The sequence below is a fragment of the Terrapene carolina genome, unplaced genomic scaffold (genome assembly GCF_002925995.2).
Source record: "Terrapene carolina triunguis isolate 2854851 unplaced genomic scaffold, T_m_triunguis-2.0 Scaffold139, whole genome shotgun sequence".
Taxonomy (NCBI): domain Eukaryota; kingdom Metazoa; phylum Chordata; order Testudines; family Emydidae; genus Terrapene; species Terrapene triunguis.
The window spans coordinates 7,881,801-7,900,904 of record NW_020664490.1 but is presented as its reverse complement, the minus strand read 5'-3'; the positions used below and the strand labels follow the sequence as shown (position 1 = coordinate 7,900,904).

At 41.4% G+C, this 19,104-nt stretch overlaps 1 protein-coding gene across 2 annotated transcripts in view; it reads right to left on the bottom strand.

Moving 5' to 3' along the window:
* Window positions 1–19,104, bottom strand: part of LOC112103154 (sister chromatid cohesion protein PDS5 homolog B) — a 222,883-nt gene that overhangs the window by 186,879 nt on the left and 16,900 nt on the right. For both annotated transcript variants that reach the window (XM_026653450.1, XM_026653451.1), the window contains exons 3-5: window positions 11,492–11,578; window positions 11,306–11,403; window positions 9,768–9,894 (exon numbers count right to left, since the gene is read on the bottom strand). In XM_026653450.1, coding sequence (XP_026509235.1) covers window positions 9,768–9,894; window positions 11,306–11,403; window positions 11,492–11,578 — 312 coding nt within the window. The remainder of the gene's footprint in view (window positions 1–9,767; window positions 9,895–11,305; window positions 11,404–11,491; window positions 11,579–19,104) is intronic.

The window sequence follows — 19,104 nt, the reverse complement described above, 5'->3', positions numbered from 1 at the left end:
AAAAAACACCGCCCCCCTAATAGAGATGTCAAAATGAACTAAAAGAATGCATTTTATGAGATTTCGGAAATCAACCCTCCATAAAGAGTAAGCAAGGGTCTAGAATGAAAGTTGGGTTGACTTTCGGCTTCTTGTTCATATTTATCTGCCCACTAAGGGGCATTTGGATGTGATCTGAAAACAACACCTAATATTGCACTGCATCAAATGCCTGGTTCTAGGTCCTGACAAGGAATTTCTGCAGGTGCATTGAGAAACCCACTCAAGGGATGAAGCTAATGCATGGCACGAGCAATCCTAGCCATTGGAGATAACTGACTATCCCTCAGGAAAAAAAATTGATGCAATGAAGTTTGGATCTCTGCAAATCTTACCATTAGGGCAATAGCCATGTCTGTTTTAACCTCTGGGTGAGCAATTCTCTGCATTGAGATCAAAAGATGTTCTTTATTTTGAAGACTTGGTGGCTCTGAATCCTTTCTAGCTGTTGTCCATTTATGAATGGGTCTTCTTCAATGGACAGGGTACTGATTAGCATGCTGCCTATGAATGGGTATAGGGTGCATAACATGCAACCTGTGCCTTGCTGTGATTGGCACCAGTCACCTACGACTCTGGGTGTAGGGGGTGAATCAGAAAGGGAGAGTCTTGGACAGGAATTGTGAGCTCTCCTACGCAAATGCTCTTTTGTCTTTGTCATGTTGAGGATTTTGTTAGTTTGGAGGAAAATTTATGTAGGTTTCCGTGGAAGTTTCAGCTACAGATTTTTCTTTCTGCCAGGGTAACTGTCCCTTTTTAGATACCCTTGATGTGGTAGCAACCAACAGATCGCTATGCTGTCTTTGATAGTGAGAGTTGAGGCCTCTCTTCAATCTTAGCTACTAATTTCATTAATGTTTCCCCCAATAGCTCCTTACCTGTAAGTTTGGATGCATAAGGTATCTATTTAGGATGATCAATGGCTATTCATGAGTATAACCTGGCTTTCTTGTAGCCACCAAGATATCCATTGCTCATCATAAATCACATCAAGGGTTTGACTAAGATAGAACCCAGGACATCTCTCTCCAAGCAAGGATCAAACATCTAGATCAGTGTTTCTCAACAACCAGTCTGTGGACTGGCATCACCCCTTGACACAGTTTAGAAAGGCAGCAAGCTGGTTTCTAACATCAACAAGGTTGAGAAACACTATTCTAGATAAGCCACTTGTTTGCCACAAAGTAGACTTTCCTTACTAAATGTATGAAAAGATTTTGGTCTGAATGGCTATCGCTAAGGCTCTGAAATTGCTATGCAGTGTGTCACCATTCAGAGGGTCTGTGGGGTCTTTTGGAAGGAAGTCCCCTTCTGATGAGGATTGTCTTTCACTGATGGAGCTATTGCTGCATCAACATTAAGCTCCCAAAATTTATTAAATTTGTGTTTTTGTAAAAACATTTTAGTTTAACATTTCATTTAATCAGATATCCTCATTTGGATATTATGATACCCTCAAAAGCCACATCAACAGCAAACCATGCATCTAATAATGCTTGAAAGGGGCGAGAACATTAATAAAAAAATTTATTAGAGCATAAGCTTTCGTGGGCTACAACCCACTTCTTCTTTGTTAGTCTCTAAGGTGCCACAAGTACTCCTGTTCTTTTTGCGGATACAGACTAACACGGCTGCTACTCTGAAACCTGAGAATATTAATGAGTTCCTTGTAAGCCACTGATAAGAACATAGGAACATAAGAATGGCTATAGTGGGTCACACCAAAGGTCCGTCTAGCCTGTATCCTGTCTTCCAACAGTGGCCAATGCCAGGCGCCCCAGAGGGAATGAACAGAACAGGTAATCATCAAGTGATCGATCGCCTGTTGCCTATTCTCAGCTTCTGGCAAATAGAGGCTAGGGACACCATCCCTGCCTATCCTGGCTAATAGCCACTGATGGACCTATCCTCCATGAATTTATCTAGTTCTTTTTTGAACCCAGTTATAGTCTTGGCCTTCACAACATCCTCTGGCAAGGAGTTTCACGGGCTGACTGTGTTTGTGTGAAAAAATACTTCCCTTTGTTTTAAACCGGCTGCCTATTAATTTCATTTGGTGATCCCTAGTTCTTGTGTTATGAGAATAAGTAAATAACACTTCCTTATTTACTTTCTCCATACCAGTCATGATTTTATAGACCTCTATCATATCCCCCCTTAGTTGTCTCTTTTCCAAGCTGAAAAGTCCCAGTCTTATTAATCTCTCCTCATATGGAAGCCCTAATCATTTTTGTTGCCCTTTTCTGAACCTTTTCCAGTTCCAATATATCTTTTTTGAGATGGGCGACCACATCTACACACAGTATTCAAAAGATGGGCATACCATGAATTTATATAGAGGCAATATAATATTTTCTGTCTTATTTTCTATCCCTTTCTTAATGACTCCCAGCATGCTGTTCGCTTTTTTGACTGCTGCTGCACATTGAGTGGATGTTTTCAGAGAACTATCCACTATGACTCCAAGACCTCCTTCTTGAGTGGTAACAGCTAATTTAGACCCTGTCATTTTATATGTATAGTTGGGATTATGTTTTCTAATGTGCATTACTTTGCATTTATCAACCATGAATTTCATCTGCCATTTTGTTGCCTAGTCACCCAGTTTTGAGAGATCCTTTTGTAGCTCTTCACAGTCTGCCTGGGACTTAACTATCTTGAGTAGTTTTGTGTCATCTGCAATTTTGCCACCTCACTGTTCACCCCTTTTTCCAGATCATTTATGAATATGTTGAATAGGACTGGTCCTGGTACAGACCCCTGGGGAATACCACTATTTATCTCTCTCCATTCTGAAAACTGACCATTTATGCCTACCCTTTATTTCTTATCTTCTAAACAGTTACCAATCCATGAGAGGACCTTCCCTCTTAACCCATGACAGCTTACTTTGCGCTTAAGAGCCTTTGTCAAAGTCTTTCTGAAAAAATCTAAGCACATTATATCTACTCGATCCCCTTGTCTATATGCTTGTTGACCCCCTCAAAGAATTGTAGTAGATTGGTGAGGCGTGATTTCCCTTTACAAAAGCCACACTGACTCTTCCCCCAACAAATTACATTCATCTATGATAGCCTGTCATGGAAAGGTCCTGTATGTGGTTTGTTTTTGTAATGCATGTATGGTACTTCTTCCCCTAGTTGTTTAAATGGGAGTGGTAGTATGTTATTCATCCTGGCATGGGGACCACACAACGGAGATGGGGTCCTGGTACACATATCTTGATTGTGGAAACAGCTTGTTAAAATATCCTGAGAGAGCTTAACGGGCCACCTCTATCTGCACTCCAGGCTGCTTGGCACCCAAGTAAGTACTGTAGGAGCAATCAGAGCTCTAACTAGTAAATCAGGATTTTATTGCACACACGAAGAGATTTCTCACCCCTCTATAATCCTAGGGTTGTACAGCTTTGTGGGGAATGTAATCCTCATGTGCCTCTGTTCTGGTCACAGACTGCCTGAAGTGCTCCTATGGCTTTAATGTGGAGTGAGCCTGTGGAACAGGGAAGGGATGGTGAGCAAGACCCTTTCCCTAGCAGAGCAAGGGTTTATGGCTGATGATGATAAGTCAACTCCATTCCACTCTTGCCTCAAACATGACACTCTTTCCCTTGCAGAGAGGGTGTCCTTGAGTTGAAAGCCAGGCATGAACAATTCCCTTTAGGCTGCAGCCTGAGGCAGGACTGCACAGGAGGGAGAAGATTCTCTACATGCCCAGACACGCTGCAGGGCCGGGAAGGATGGTGAGCATAATACAAAGGACTGCAAGACATAATATACAGGAGAAAACCCCCAGCAAACACTCCCTCAGGAGGAGAAGAAGAGGTTTAACCTTTGATTTTCATCCTACTTGTTGATTAATAATACTAATCCCTAACTTGCAAAGGACACACTTGTTTTTGCTTTCTTGTGATCTGGAGTTTGCAAGACTTACCCCTGAGACAGTCATGAAAATCTCTTAATTCACAGTAGGAAGAAGGGGAGTTGCATAGAAGCCCTGATTCTTTTCTCAAGCAGTTGACAACCCACTTAAGCATATGAGGGTCACTGGATCCTTTTGGAAACTTTCACCCCATCCCCCCACCTCCAACCTGGGTCTGTTGTGGGACTTACCCCTGAGCCAGCAGGATAATTTCCTCCTCATCCTGAGACTCCCCCCCCCCAAAAAAAAGCTCAGAAGCTCCTGATAAGGCTTTTGTGTTGCAGTCATGGCTCTTCAGGGCATGGTGAAAGACCCAACAGGTCAGCCTGACTCTGAGCCCCATACCCTGGCAGTGCAAGAGTTGTCTGGCTGGGAACAGGCAGGGCATAATTCACACACTGTAGAGCCTGTAACTACTTCCTCACATATGAAACACTGCTTACATTTAGATAGGTATTTGCAGGGAAGCTCTGCCATGGCTGAGTGGGGACAGAGTACTCCAATAGGCAGCAGCAGTTGGTGGTAGAAACCAGAACGCCACCATGTAACCAATCGGAGGGAGAAGGAAGAAGACTAAGTCACAACTGCACAAAAACTATTAAATAAAAGATTTTAAAACAAAATGGCTGGAAGAAACTGAACCACAAACTTATTCCACTGCTAGAGGCAGAAAATCTGGTAGGTTGAGCTGAGGGCAGAGATTAGGCCTGAAGCCTCAAGCAACCACATTGGACTGCCTCTGAATTCCACAAGTTGGAGGCAGTAGGCCATTTATAATGAATAGTGACAGAAGCTGTGCAACAGAAAGTCTCTGAATTTTTTGTAAAACAGCTGCCAGGCCTCCAGGAGGACAGCCTGGGAAGCTGGCCAGGCAGGAAGTGGGCACCCAGAAAACTGCTCAGGAGCCTGGGACCCTAGAAGCCTGGTCTCCCAAGACATCCAGGCTCTTGCTTCCCAATCAATCTGCCTGTTTTCCATGAGAATTTTGTTGAAAATCGACATATTATGAAGAATGTTTGATTCAGAGGAGTCAGTATTTTCCAACGGAAAAAAGCTTTGTCAGAAAATTTCAACTTTCAGTTAATTTTCCCAACATCTGTAGTTCCCTCAGGAATGTTGTTCAGCAACAGTGGGAAGAGAGATGATCTGTACAATCTTGAATAGGAAGGATAAAAAAAGCACTCTCTATTATGAACAATTGTGACAACTCCTGCACTATTTAAGTTAACTTTTAGTCTCATACACCCAAATAAACGCAGGACAGAAAGCTATGCGAGATTATAGATATATAGATATATATATAGGGAGGGGAGAGAGAGATCACTAACCCTCCCCCCCCACCACCTCTAAAATAACTATCCTGTAAATTTGACTCTACAGCGCGCTCCACCCTGCCCAGCTTGAGTAACACCCACCGCTTGCAGTTCCTCCTAGCTGATGATAGACAACAACATAAAAAACAAAACGAAACAAAAAAAATAAAGTGTGATTATAGATTTTATTCAGAGGGTCAGTTTAAAAAAAAAAATACAGTCAAGCTGATTAAATGTCCAATTCTAAGTCTTTAAAGGAAATGGTAAGAGTGTAAGCTATGTGCATATGTAGGAGAAAAGGATTGTGGGTTTTTTTTTTTCTTTTAATATTGTGTGGCCTATGACTAACCCTTTTTTCTTTCTGATGGCAGGCAAAAGCCCTGCCCAGGTAGACTCCTATATCAGCAGAGGCAAGAGACGTGAGGGACTGCTGCAGGCCATAAGAGACATGAGAAGGTGGGGGCACCCCTGTAAAGAATCTGTAGCAGTGAGGAGCTAACTTCCTCCCAATAGGAAGACAGAGCTGGGAATTGTAAGGAGCAGATATTCTCACCATACTTACCAGGGGAGAATGTATATGCAATGTTACAGGGACCTGCTTGCAAGTGATGGGAGAAGAGAGATGAGAGAAACCACCTGTTTCCCCTCCAACACCTTTAGCAAGAATACAAGAGAATGGCAGCATTCCACAATTTCCCCCATCCCATACTGAAGGAAGGGGCAATTTGGGGGAGGCATGGAAGATCACCTTGTTTGCATCCCAAAAAATATAATACTCTGAGCAGATTTGGCAGGGAAGAACACCCCTCTTAGTCAAAGATGAGGAGGAAGAAAACACTGCGGAGTACTCAATAGCCTAGTTACATTGAACCTGGCCCCAAGTACTAAGCCTCTGGCTCCTCCCACTGTTCCTGAAGAGCCACAAACTGCCCCTTTCTAAGGGACGGTCATCACTGCGGGCTAAATCAGCACTGCTACAATCAATGCATCTTCACCAGACCCACTAAATCAACACCACTGTAGTAAGCTGATGGGAGAGCACTCTCCTTTTGACTTCAGTGCTCTACCCCATTGAGAGGCAGAAGCTATGTCGATGGGAGAGAGTGTCCTGACGACATAGCGCGGTGTAAACACTGTAGTAATTCAATGTAAACTACGTCGACTTAAGTTACGTAACACAAGCTGCATAACTTACATCGAACTACCCTGCAGTGTAGACAAGGCCTAATTCTCCTAGTGGTATATGGGAGCTAGGTACCATTAACCTCTCATGCAGGGAGGTGGGCTTTTTGAAATAATGTGACCTCAAGTTTGCATTTCTTGGTTTTCTATCATTTGAGGAATTTTGCTTTTAAAAAAAAAAAAGCTAACCTTTTTGTAAAGTAATATACATTTAAACCACTGATTTGCGCCTTCAATCTCAGGCTTCACCGTAAGTAAGACCTGGTCTACACTGGCGGGAGGGGGCAAAATCGATCTAAGATACGCAATTTCAGCTACGAGAATAGCGTAGCTGAAGTCGACATCTTAGATCAACTTAGAATCACTTACTTCGCGGCACGGGAACGAGGCTGCCGCTCCCCCATCGACTCTGCTTCCGCCTCTCACAGTGGTGCAGTTCTGGAGTCGACAGCAGAGCGATCGGGGATCGATTTATCGCATCTTCACTAGACGCGATAATCGATCCCCAATAGATCGATTGCTACCCGCCGATCCAGCGGGTAGTGTAGACGTACCCTGAGTTTTTGTGTTGAAATATAAATATATCACTTGTATTCACTATGAAGCCTAAAATCTGTACCAAAAAATTTCAGAATACTGGCTGAATAACCAAATGTAAAATACAGACCTGCATTTAGTAGATTTAGATCACAACAGACTTGGATCACATACATACAAGTCTCAGAACATTATACTTAAGCAAATTATGCAAATAATTGCAGCAATTAGCGAGCATGTATTTAGGGCTTCTGATTTGTGCTTTTAACCAGTAAAAACCCACAATACAAAAAAATTAAATCAGTGTTTAATCCACTAAAGATAAGAAAAAGAGCAGAAATGGTTACTTGTATCTAAAGGCTCATCTATATGGAGTAGTAATGAGGACTCACGGCGTGTGATTTCTAAAGCGTACTCTCATGTTGCGCATTTTTTGCTCCAGGTAGACCCTGCTGGTGCGCATTAAATGTTTATTAGTGCATTTAATGTAGTGCTGCTTGAAACGTTAAAAAAAAAACCACATTAAAGCGCACTTCGGAACAATACGAAGTGATTACTCCCTGTAATGAGTAATGTATATTATATGCATTATTCATTACTGACTATACAAAGAGAAAGCCCCAAAAAAACCCAATTCTTGGATTCCTACTACTGAAAATTTGATAAAATTAACTTCAAAAAACCAAATTAATAAACCCAAAAACACAGAAGCCCTGTATATAATTAACATTAGTGTAGTTAAAAAGGCCACCTTTTATTAGCAAGAAGAGGAAGAAAAGCCAGAATCGAAGCATTACACAATTCGGGGGGTTTCCTGCCAATACCTTATTTTTATCCACTATAAACTTTCAAAATGCCCATCTGAGATCCTACTATTCAAACCAGCCTGCACAGTGCTCAATACTACATCCAATCTTCCCTGAATATTTTAACTTTTATTCTATAATAAGAGTCAAACTACTGTACTTCTATTCAATAAAAGTTTAGAACTTTCATGGAAACATATATTGAATCATCTCTCACTAAAGATGCAGGAACAACTTTCCACAAAATGATAGAGAATAATTTGTAAAGTCTAAAGATCAATGTGGCACAAAAACACCAAATAAAAGACAGATGTTCAAAAGAGAGAAATTCCAAATTGAAGAAACAGAGTCTGTAGTATTGCTTTTACATTTTTCATACCCTGAGGTCTCCTCTAATAAATCTGAATCTGAATTTTGGGGCTGATTTTTGTGTCACAGATAAGTACTGGTATCTCTCAAATTACATACAATATAGCTGCGTGTAAGAATGCACTTTGAATATTTTCAGTCAAAAAAGTCTGATACAACAATTTAGGTATTCTCTATATGCCTTGAATAGTAAGATTGTCAATAAAAAACAGAAGCTTTTCACCCGCTTAAACTCTGCTTCTCATTAATCCTGGTAGCGCTCAGTCTGCAAGGGGGCCATGTCCCTTTGAGGTTTGCCATGATGATGATAATGAAATTCTGCTCTATTAATTAATTTTCTATGTTGAATACACAGAAGTGAGATGTACACAGAACATTGTACTACCTTGCTTTATTCTGTCAAAGAGCACCTCTTCAAAAGTCTGACTACATTCCTTCCAGTGAACCATGCTCTCTTACATACTGTTCTGAAATTGTTGCGATCAATTTAACCATAAAAAAATATAAAATCACTTTTTACCAAAAAAAAAAAATACACACACACACACACACCAGGCAGCACTCGGAAGTGACAATCAAAATCTTTCACATATCCATCTACTGTAGCCTGTCTGTAGCAGTATAACATTTAAAAAAAACACTGAGGCCTCTTCTTGAATATATAGTTTAGTTTCAAAAGACACTGTTCTCCACTGAGTACATCCAAAGCTGCCCAAAATTTAAGCAGTAATATTTCCAAAACTATCTTACAAAATTCAGTTATCTCCATGTAACTTATATAACTTTGCATCATCTTATCTATGTTACATCTTGTATCCCAAGTTCCACGAGATAATATCCCACATTTGTTTATACCTCAGAACAAATCAGGCTTTCCTCCTTTTTTTAAAAATTCAAGGATGATAATGTATACCAAAAAGATAAAAGTCTAAAACAGTCATTTCTCAGTTTGCCTAGTAATAACTGCATGATTGCACGTAAGCTATCAAAAGTAAAGCATCCATCCTTTTAGTACTTCATGTTCCACCACTTTCCTAACGTTTTTATTAATGTCAAAAACAATGTTGAGAATGCATTATGATGCACTTAGTCACTGACCCTTGTTAATTCAAAGGCAAAAATCATAAATTTGATTAATTTTGCCTCCCCTCCCCCCCCCCCAATTTATAAAAGTATGGTACTTGGGCCTGTTCACACATGTACAACTATAAAATCATAAACATAATTAAAAATAAAACTAAACAGTAACAACCTTGGTTTCAAAGGAAACAATACATTTATGCAAGGCTCTTACTACCCACATACCACTTAAATAAAGATGTTACTCACAATTAACTTTCAGACAAGTCACAATGCAAATAAAGTTTACAAAGAAAAATATTTACAACATTAGGCTACTGTTAAAAACTAAGACAAAACATTTTCACTTCATGACAACCCAATGAAAGCAATGAAATGTCCCTGAGTTTTACATAAAATTGAGTCATGAAGGCTAGACCAAGCAAATTTAGTGGATTAATTCATCTCACAATTTGCCCTGTGAATTGGATCAAGTTTCAACACGACCAAGCCGTAAAATTCAACAGCTATTGAGGCTTACCTTATGTGCTGGCACTAGATTAACTAAAACTGTATCCAAAAGCTCCTGAGACACAGTATCTCCTTCACAAATGATAGAGCTCATCAAATCCACCATGTGCATGTGTACTTTTTGATTATGACCATTGCTGAAATTAAAGGTAGAATTTCTTAGCATATATAAATATATGTACTATATTACAACAAAGTACTACCTCTAATCAATCACAAGACAGCCAGAAACAGTACTTTTTCTTAAAAAGTAAAGCATAAATTCATCCTGAGAAATCAAACTAATGACGAGGCTCTATATGCAAATTTTCATTATAATGTTTCTTGTATTCTCTATTCTCTCTCCATGTACTACGCTATACAAGGAAAAAATTGCACATTTGCACAGAGATAAAAATTCTCTCCACCCTCACAATATGAACTTTCTTTATAACAAAAGTTCTCCCAGTGTTACAATATGAAAGTCTCATAATTGTGATGTCATTAGTTCAATGTTCAGCTTGAAATTCTAAATAAATATTATAAAAAATATGGAACAAATCAACAAAAATTTTAAGCAATGCACATGTACCGGTGACACAAAAATAAGCAAGGGAAAGTTCAGGTAAAATGTGTTTGATTTACTTACACTAGTGTTCACACTATTGATGTAAACTAACAGATCGTATCTAACCACAAAACTCAAATTTGGGAAAATGAAACACATAAATAATACTGTCAACTCAGTGCAGACAGTAAATTCTTATTAACAGTAAAAAAGTCTACATAAGTGACCACTGACCAGAAAAGCAAGGTACTAAAATACAGAACAACAGAAAAACATAGAATGACCAAGTCTGAGTCATTACTGGAGATGTAATATGAGAATATGTACTTCCAAAGTAGGGACTAAATGCATTTAATCTATTGTCTACACCATTTTTAAAAATTTTTATTTGAGATAATAGTTTCAACAGGTAAGATGAATACAAACAAATAGGCAGTGAACGCAAAAACAGTGCCTTTTTTTAAAGGAGCATTTCCTAAAGAAGTTGTTTCTAAATTTTGGGCTAGGAAGTTTGTTTCAGTTTCATTTGTTTTAAGGATATTATACAAGACAAAACCCAAAAGAGTAGAGCCAGAGTGAGCTCTCATTTTCTACGCTCACAGACACTATCTTGGAAATATTTCCCACACTTCTGACCTAAGATAATATCTAATTAAAACATGCCACTAAATTTTTAAAGCTTTTGTATATTCAATAGTTATTCTCCAAACACTAATACATTCTGATATCACCAAGATTTTTGGAAAGAGGAGGTGGGTAACTGAATCCTCCCACAAAGTATTATCTGAAAAACGAGGCAGAACATATACTTTTTTAATCCTAGGCAGCAGCATAAGTATAATAAACTGAATTCTTAAAACAGAAATGTTAAGCTTTGATTGCTATAATATCCAGACTAACAGCTTTAATGAGCAAGCAGAATATATACAGATTCAATGTTTAAATTAGAATAGTTTTCCTGAAATGTATAATTAAAACTACATCAATCAGAATATACTTACTTTATTACGGAAAACAGCGTTCTGTACAACTGTGTGAAAATTTCATTGCTGTCTTCTAGCTCAAAGCATATATTATAAGATTTGACCCAAGCAATATTCTATGTTGGGGGGGAAAGAAAAGGGTACAGTAGTTATTACAAGAACTTGAAAAAGTAGTAATAATAAATAGTAATAATTTTAGCTTACCTCAAGTAAATAAAAATATCTATTGAACTGTGGGCTTTTTGTATCTTCTAATCCTTTCAGTTGCCTTGTTATAAACATAAATATATCCTAGAAAAAACAAACATAATAGTAATTTGTTTCATCATATAACTTATGACTGTATTTAACTAAATTGTCTAAATATTCATTTTGAACTGTTGATCACATTCCTCACTACAGAACTCCCACAAAAGCCAAAGAAACCAATCCTCACTGACCCAGGCAACTAGGATAACAAATAAACCTATGAAGAATTATGTGAGCGATAGTAATCCTTAGAAAGTTTCACCTTGGTAACAAGGTGAGGAAGGAGTTAATGTTGGTTAAGTTTCACATGAAAACATTCAGCTCGATTGACAGAAGAAAGCCTAGAGAAAGTTCCATTCTGCACTTGGCGGACATGACCCATGGGGTCAATGGAAATGTTACGCATCCTCTTGCGAGCTGGATTTTCATTTCACAGTGCAACAGTTTTATCTGTTTGATTTTGGGGACAGGGGTAGCCTGGTTTTTTTAAAATAGAATTTTAACCTGTACACGGTGTTTGTCCATCTCTGTTACCATTCAAGACTAGCATATTGAGCAATGTTCCCTCTAATGTTTTACATTCATGTGCAGAATGAATTTTATGTGTACCAATATGGAGGCGACGTGTGGCGGGGGTTCCAAGGGGGTTCAGAGTATGGGAGGAGGTTCAGGGCTGGGGCGGAGGGTTCTGGGGTGGGGGGTCAGGGCTCTGGGATAGGGCCAGGGCTGAGGGATTCAGAGTGTTTGTATGGGGGTTGGAGTGCAGGGCTGAGGGCTCCAGCTGGGGGGTGAGGGTTCTGGGGTGGGGTCAGGGCTGAGGAGTTTGGGGTGCGGACTGCCCCCAGCCCTCTCCCCACTGGCAGCAGCTCCCGAGACCTGGGGATAGGTGCCTCTCCCCACGGCAGCCCTGCACACCCCAACTTGCTCCCCTCCCCGCCTACCCCTCTCATCTCCCCAGACCCCTGTGGCTGCGCGCCTGCACAGCCCTTTATAGCCTGCTACATGGCCACACAGGTTAGAGGGAACTTAGATATTGAGCCCTCTGTTGACAGACAAAAAGCAACCAAGAAAGGGTTATGGATGCCTCTCTCAAGCTTCAGTTTGTCAAATGAAATTTCCATAGCAACATCTCTTATGAAACAGAAAACTCAAATAGGTAGCATTAAGCAACAGAATCAGAAAAAATTAATTATGTACAGACTCTCTGGATTGGTAAGTGACAAACATCATTATCTTTTAAAAAACTATTTGTATGCACTAAAATCACCAATACATACAGGATAATTATCCCAACTCAAAATTCAAAAGCACGCGCACCCACCACACGAAGGCAACATCCACAGACTTAACAATTTCCAGACTTCAATGCCTAAAAAGAATCCAAGGACAGCCAGTTTGCTACCTTGCAATTCTCTTCTAGGATTCTTTTCATTGAACAAGCCAAGGCTCTGGTAGAATAAGAGCATAAGAACGGCCATACTGGGTCAGACCAAAGGCCCATCTAGCCCAGTATCCTGTCTTCTGGCAGTGGCCAATGCCAGGTGCTTCGGAGGGAATAAACAGAACAAGTTACGAACAAGTGATCCATGCCCTGTCATCTACTCCCAGCTTCTGGCAAATAGAGGTTAGAGATACCATCCTTGCTAATAGCCATTGATGGACCTGTCCACCATGAATTTATCTAGCTTTTTTTAGAACCCTGTTATAGTCTTGGCCTTCACAACATTCTCTGGCAAAGGGTTCCACAAGTTGACTGTGCACTGTGTGAAGAAATACTTCCTTCTGTTTTAAACGTGCTGCCTATTAATTTCATTTGGTGACCCCTAGTTCTGGAAAAGAGTAAATAATTCCTTATTTACTTTCTCTACACCAAGCATGATTTTATAGACCTGTCATTCACCACCCCCACCACCCCCAGTCATCTCTTTTCCAAGCTGAAAAGTCCCAGTCTTCTTAATCTCTCCTCATATGGAAGCTATTCCATACCCCTAATGAATTTTGTAGCCCTTTTCTGAAACTTTTCCAACTCCAATATATCTTTTTTGAGATGCGGCAATCACATCTGCACGCAGTATTCAAGAGGTGGGAGTACCATGGAAATATGTACAATTTTATATTTTATGTCTTATTATCTATCCCTTTCTTAATGATTCCCAACATTATTAGCCTTTTTGATTGCCGCTGCACATTGAATGGATGTTTTCAGAGAACTATCCACAATGACTCCAAGGTATCTTTCTTGAGTCGGAAAAGCTAATTTAGACCCCATCATTTTATACGTGCATTACTTTGCATTTATCAACCATGAATTTCATCTGCCATTTTGTTGCCCAGTCCCACAGTTTTGTGAGATCTTCTTGTAGCTCTTCGCAGTCGGCTTTGGACTTCACTATCTTGAGTAGTTTTGTATCATCTGCAAATCTGGCACCTCATTGTTTACCCCTTTTTCCAGATCATTTATGAATATGCTCAAGTGATGGGGTTCACTCACCACTGTGGCGCCTCCTGCTGGGTGTCCTGGGGATTAGCTCTGTGTGTTAGTGTGCCCTCTTAGGGTGGTGCCTCGCACCATCACTCCTGCTCTAGGACCCACGTCTCTCCAAGGACTGCAGCATCCTCTTCAGCGACACAGCCCTCCAGCCGTGCCACACACTGTGCCCCCCCCTTCCTGGGGACCTGCAGTCCGCTGTTCAGCCACTTACCTTAGTGGCTACTGCAGCGAATTGTCTGGCCACTTCCTTGTGGCCCCAGTATCCTCTTTGCCCTTGTTTCAGGGCCTCAGCCTGCAAACCCCAGCCGCCAGGAGCAGTCTCTCATTCTCCCGGTCCCTGCTAGCAGCACTTCTCTGTCCAGGGTGCTGGCAGTTCTCGCAACCCTCCAGAGACACAGTCCTTCCTCCCTGGGTTCCCAGCAGAGAACTGCCCTCCTCTGCCCTGCAACTCCCTTTTTATATGTGCTTGATTGGCTGCCTTCTGCGCAGCCTCCCTAGGGCTCTATTAACCCCTTAGAGCCCAGTGTGCAGGTGCCCCGTCACAGGATCATTATTTTGTGTTGGGGCAACAATACATTTATCTGTTCAAAAATACCAACATAGAACCAAAGTCACCTACTGAAAATCTAGAAACCCTACAGTCCTCCTTGGACCCATAGAAAAAAAGATTTCCCATTTTTTTAAAAAGGACAAAAAAACCCTTTCTAAACCACAACTTTTTCTTCAAGAAAGTGGTGGAAAGGGAAGAGTGTCAGGATGGGGCAGCCAACTTATTTCTTCTCAGAGACTAAGGACACAAAAATCCAACCCTAACAGACAGGCTGACATATTTAAAATGGTTCAGGGTAAAGCCATGACAGGAGCCAATTCAGACTAAATAAAACTAGTCTCTTGGTAGAGGATGCAGAAGGAATACTCTTCATCATTCTCAAGGCAAATACCAAAAGGACATGGCCGTCATGCAGATCAAGTGGCATCCAAACTGACCTTTATCTAGGTCTTAAAACGGTCTTGCTGCATACTCCCTCTGTCCATCACCGACTGACTGAGTCACTCATTGCACCATCAGAGCTTTTGATGACATAATCACCAACCACAAAGCAGCATTCCTTGGTAAACGTGTTTTGTAATTTGTTGGTCTTCATTCCTAGTATATCCATATAGAGAAAGCTGCCAAAAATCAAACCAGTAAAAATGGAAACTGTTGCTGTGTTTGACCATGAATATTCTCATTGCTGATCTCATGCTACTACATAATATGGAGCAGCTGACGAAAACGAGAATCAGAAACAAGCCAATTCATCACTCTTCAACCTTCCCAGTGCTTCTTCCACATCTCACTGCTATACAATAGTGGTTCTATAGATCAACAACTTTGTGGTAAGCTTTGATATTACAGTGTCTTCACAGAGGCCACTAAAGGGTTTGGAACACAGAAATAGCTGCTGCAACTATCTTTTGAGCAGTATTGTCTATGATACTTCTCTAGTATTTGACAGTTCCCATCTGCTCAATATACTATCCAAACAAGTTAAGACTGACCTGGTTGTAATCTCGAATTACAGGCTACTTGATAGTAACAGCCAGGAACTTTGTTTCATCCAGACTGATAACCAGACCAGCGCACTCTGCTTCTTGCAGAATCAGATTGGCCCCTAGCTGCAACGATTCACCATAGTGAGTCAACAAGGCAACATCACTGGCACATTCAGTGTCTCGAAGCAAAATGGTGTGCGCAGCTCAACACCACTGACAGCTGCCTCCTCAAGCTTATCCATCAATTTCACCAGAGCACAAGCTTCATCAGTGGCCTTACTTGCACAGGTACTGATCCAAGACACCTACAGAGCCGCTACCTGGTCTTCAGTCCATACCTTTGCGTCCCATTACGCCATCACCCAGCAAGCCCAGGACAATGCCAGCTTCGGCAGAGCAGTGTTGCAAACAGCACGTAAATGAACTCAGAACTCACCTCCAGGGATACTGCTTGAGAGTCACATGGAATCGACATGAATAAGCACTCAAAGAAGAAAAAATGGTTACCTACCTTTTTGTAATGGTTGTTCTTCGAGATGTGTTGCTCATGTCCATTCCATGACCCGCCCTCCTTCCTTGCAGTTGGAGTTCATAGGAAGAAGGAACTGAGAGGGTGCGGGGCTGGTAGTGCCCCATATACCAGTGCACAGAGTACTGGGCTCCAGAGGGCACCAGAGCCAGCCCTCCAGATACCACAAAGGGAAAAATCTCCTGCAGCTGTGCACATGGGCATGCACACACCTAACATGGAATGGACGTGAGCAGCATATCTTGGAAGAACAACAGTTATGAAAGGTAGGTAACCATTTCTTAAAAAGAGGAGAGAGAAAAATAGTTCTCATCCACTGAGGACAGGACAAGAAGTAATGGGCCTAAATTGCAGCACGGGAGATTTAGGTTAGACATTAGGAAAAAACTTCCTAACTGAAAGTGTAGCTAAGCACTGGAACAAGTTACCTAGGGAGGTAGTGGAATCTCTGTCATTGGAGGTTTAACAGGTTAGACAAACACCTGTCAGAACTGATCTAGATAATATTTAGTCCTGCCTGAGTGTAGGGGACTGGACTAGATGACCTATCGAGATCCCTTGTAGTCCTACATTTCTATGATTTAAAAATTGCCAGTGATGGAGAATCCTCTGCAACCCTTGCTAATTTGCTTCACTGTTAAAAATTTGAGCCCCATTTCTATTCTGAATTTGTCTAGCTTCAACTTCCAACCCTTGGATCATATTCTGCCTTTGACTGTTAGATTGAAGAGCCCATTATCAAATATTTGTTCTGCAGATAGGTACTACTGTGATCACGTCACTGCTCTTGATAGACTTGATAGTGTCACACCTGTAGACTTCCACTGGGCCTTTGATTCAGTGCATTGAGCAAGATTGTGAGCTCTCCGGTGAGGTGACTTGGCACTTCTGGGGAAATAGTGTTATTGATAAAAAAGCTCTATAATGGAACAGTAAGCTGCATTCCAGTTAATGGTAGATACATGGCATGGTTTCCTATTTCTATAAGAGTTTGGCGAGGCTGTGTCCTTTCTCCATTGTTGTTCAGTATAAGAACATAAGAACAGCCGTACTGGGTCAGACCAAAGGTCCATCTAGCCCAGTATCCTGTCTACCGACAGTGGCCAATGCCAAGTGCCCCAGAGGGAGTGAACCTAACAGGTAATGATCAAGTGATCTCTCTCCTGCCATCCATCTCCACCCTCTGACAAACAGAGTCTAGGGACACCATCCCTTACCCATCGCGCCTGCTGGGGGCAAAGACAGACAGCAGTTACATCTGCAGGGGTCTGAGGCGCAGCCACGCATGCTGTACCACGTAGAGTACACACTGCCATGTGGTCTAGTAGCCTGAGGCATACTCTGGTGCTTGTGAGTGGGCGCGCTGTGTTATATGCAATAAAGTTCCAACATTACTCGGGACCGGAAATCTGGTAGGAAGGCTCTGGCCTGAGTGGAGTCAAGCACTGCCCCTATAAACTCTGTTCTCCGAAGTGATGTCAGAATTGATTTCTGTTCCTTTATAAGCAGGCCCAACTTTTGACAGGTGGCCCGTACCAAACTGATGCTGTGCTGAACCTGGGGATCACAAATGGCCCTTGATTAGCCAGTCATTGAGGTATGGATAGATCTGCACACCTGGACGTTGCAGGTAAGCTGCCACGACTGCCATGCACTTTGTGAAAACTTTCGGAGCCGACAATAGACCAAAGATCAATGCTGTGAATTGCTAATGGCGTTGACCCACCACAAACCAGAGGAATCTCCTGTGCCCACAGAAAATGGAGATATGGAAATAGGTGTCTTAAGTTGAGGGCAGAGTACCACTCTCCCAAATCCAAGGAGGGGATGATGGAGACCAGGGACACCATGCGGAACTTTAACTTTTTGAGATATTTGTTGAATCAATGCAGGTCCAAGATGGACCTGAGGCCCCCTTTGGCATTCAGGATTAGGAAATATCAGGAATAAAACCCCTTTCCCCCCTCAGCTCTCGAGGAAATTCCTCTACAGCCCCCACACGCAGGAGGGCTCCTCCTGGACAAGAAGTTGCTCATGAGAAGGGTCCCTGAAGAGGGATGAGGAAGGGGGGGTGGTAGCGAGGAGTGGAGGAGAACTGTAGGGTGTATCCAATCGCTACTGTGTTAAATGAGGTTCCGTACTTTAGAATGAGGTTTGCTTTTTTTGCAGTAGTATTGCATTGTTAACTCATAACGTTTGTGATCCACCACAACCCCCAGATCCTTTTCTTCTGTACTCCTTCCTAGGCCGTAATTTCCCATTTTCTATTTGTGCAACTGATCCTTCCTAAGTAGAACTTTGCATTTGTCCTTACTGAATTTCATCCTATTTACTTCAGACCATTTCTCCAGTTTGTCCAGATCATTTTTAATTCTAATCCTGTCCTCCAAAGCACTTGCAACTCCTCCCACTTTGGTATTTTCCACATACTTTATAGGAGTACTCACTATGCCATTATCTAAATCATTTATGAAAACACTGAACAGAACAAAACCCCAGAAAGATCTCAGCGTAATCCCACTTGATATACCCTTCCAGCTTGACTGTGAACGATGCATAACTAGTCTAGTCTAGTCTATATTTCCCTAGTTTGCTTATCAGACGATCATGTGAGACTGTACCAAAAACCTTACTAGTCAAGATGCGATGTATCTACTGCTTCTCTCCCATCTACCAGGCTTGTTACCCTGTCAAAGAAGGATATTAGGTTGGTTTGACATGAATTTGTCGACAAATTCATGTTGACTGTTACTTATCTTCTAAGTGCTTACAAAACAGATTGTTTGATTATTTGCTCCATAATCTTCCCAAGTACTCAAATTAAGCTGACTGATCTGTAATTCCATGGGTTGTCCAACGTAAGGACGGCCATACTGGGTCAGAACAATGGTCCATCTAGCCCTTCCAACAGTGCCCTGTCCCCTATTGTAGACAGTTATAGAACAACCTGTCCATACAGAAGCTTCTTCATTAAGCCAGTTGGATTTCTGTATCCTATCTAACCTAAATATT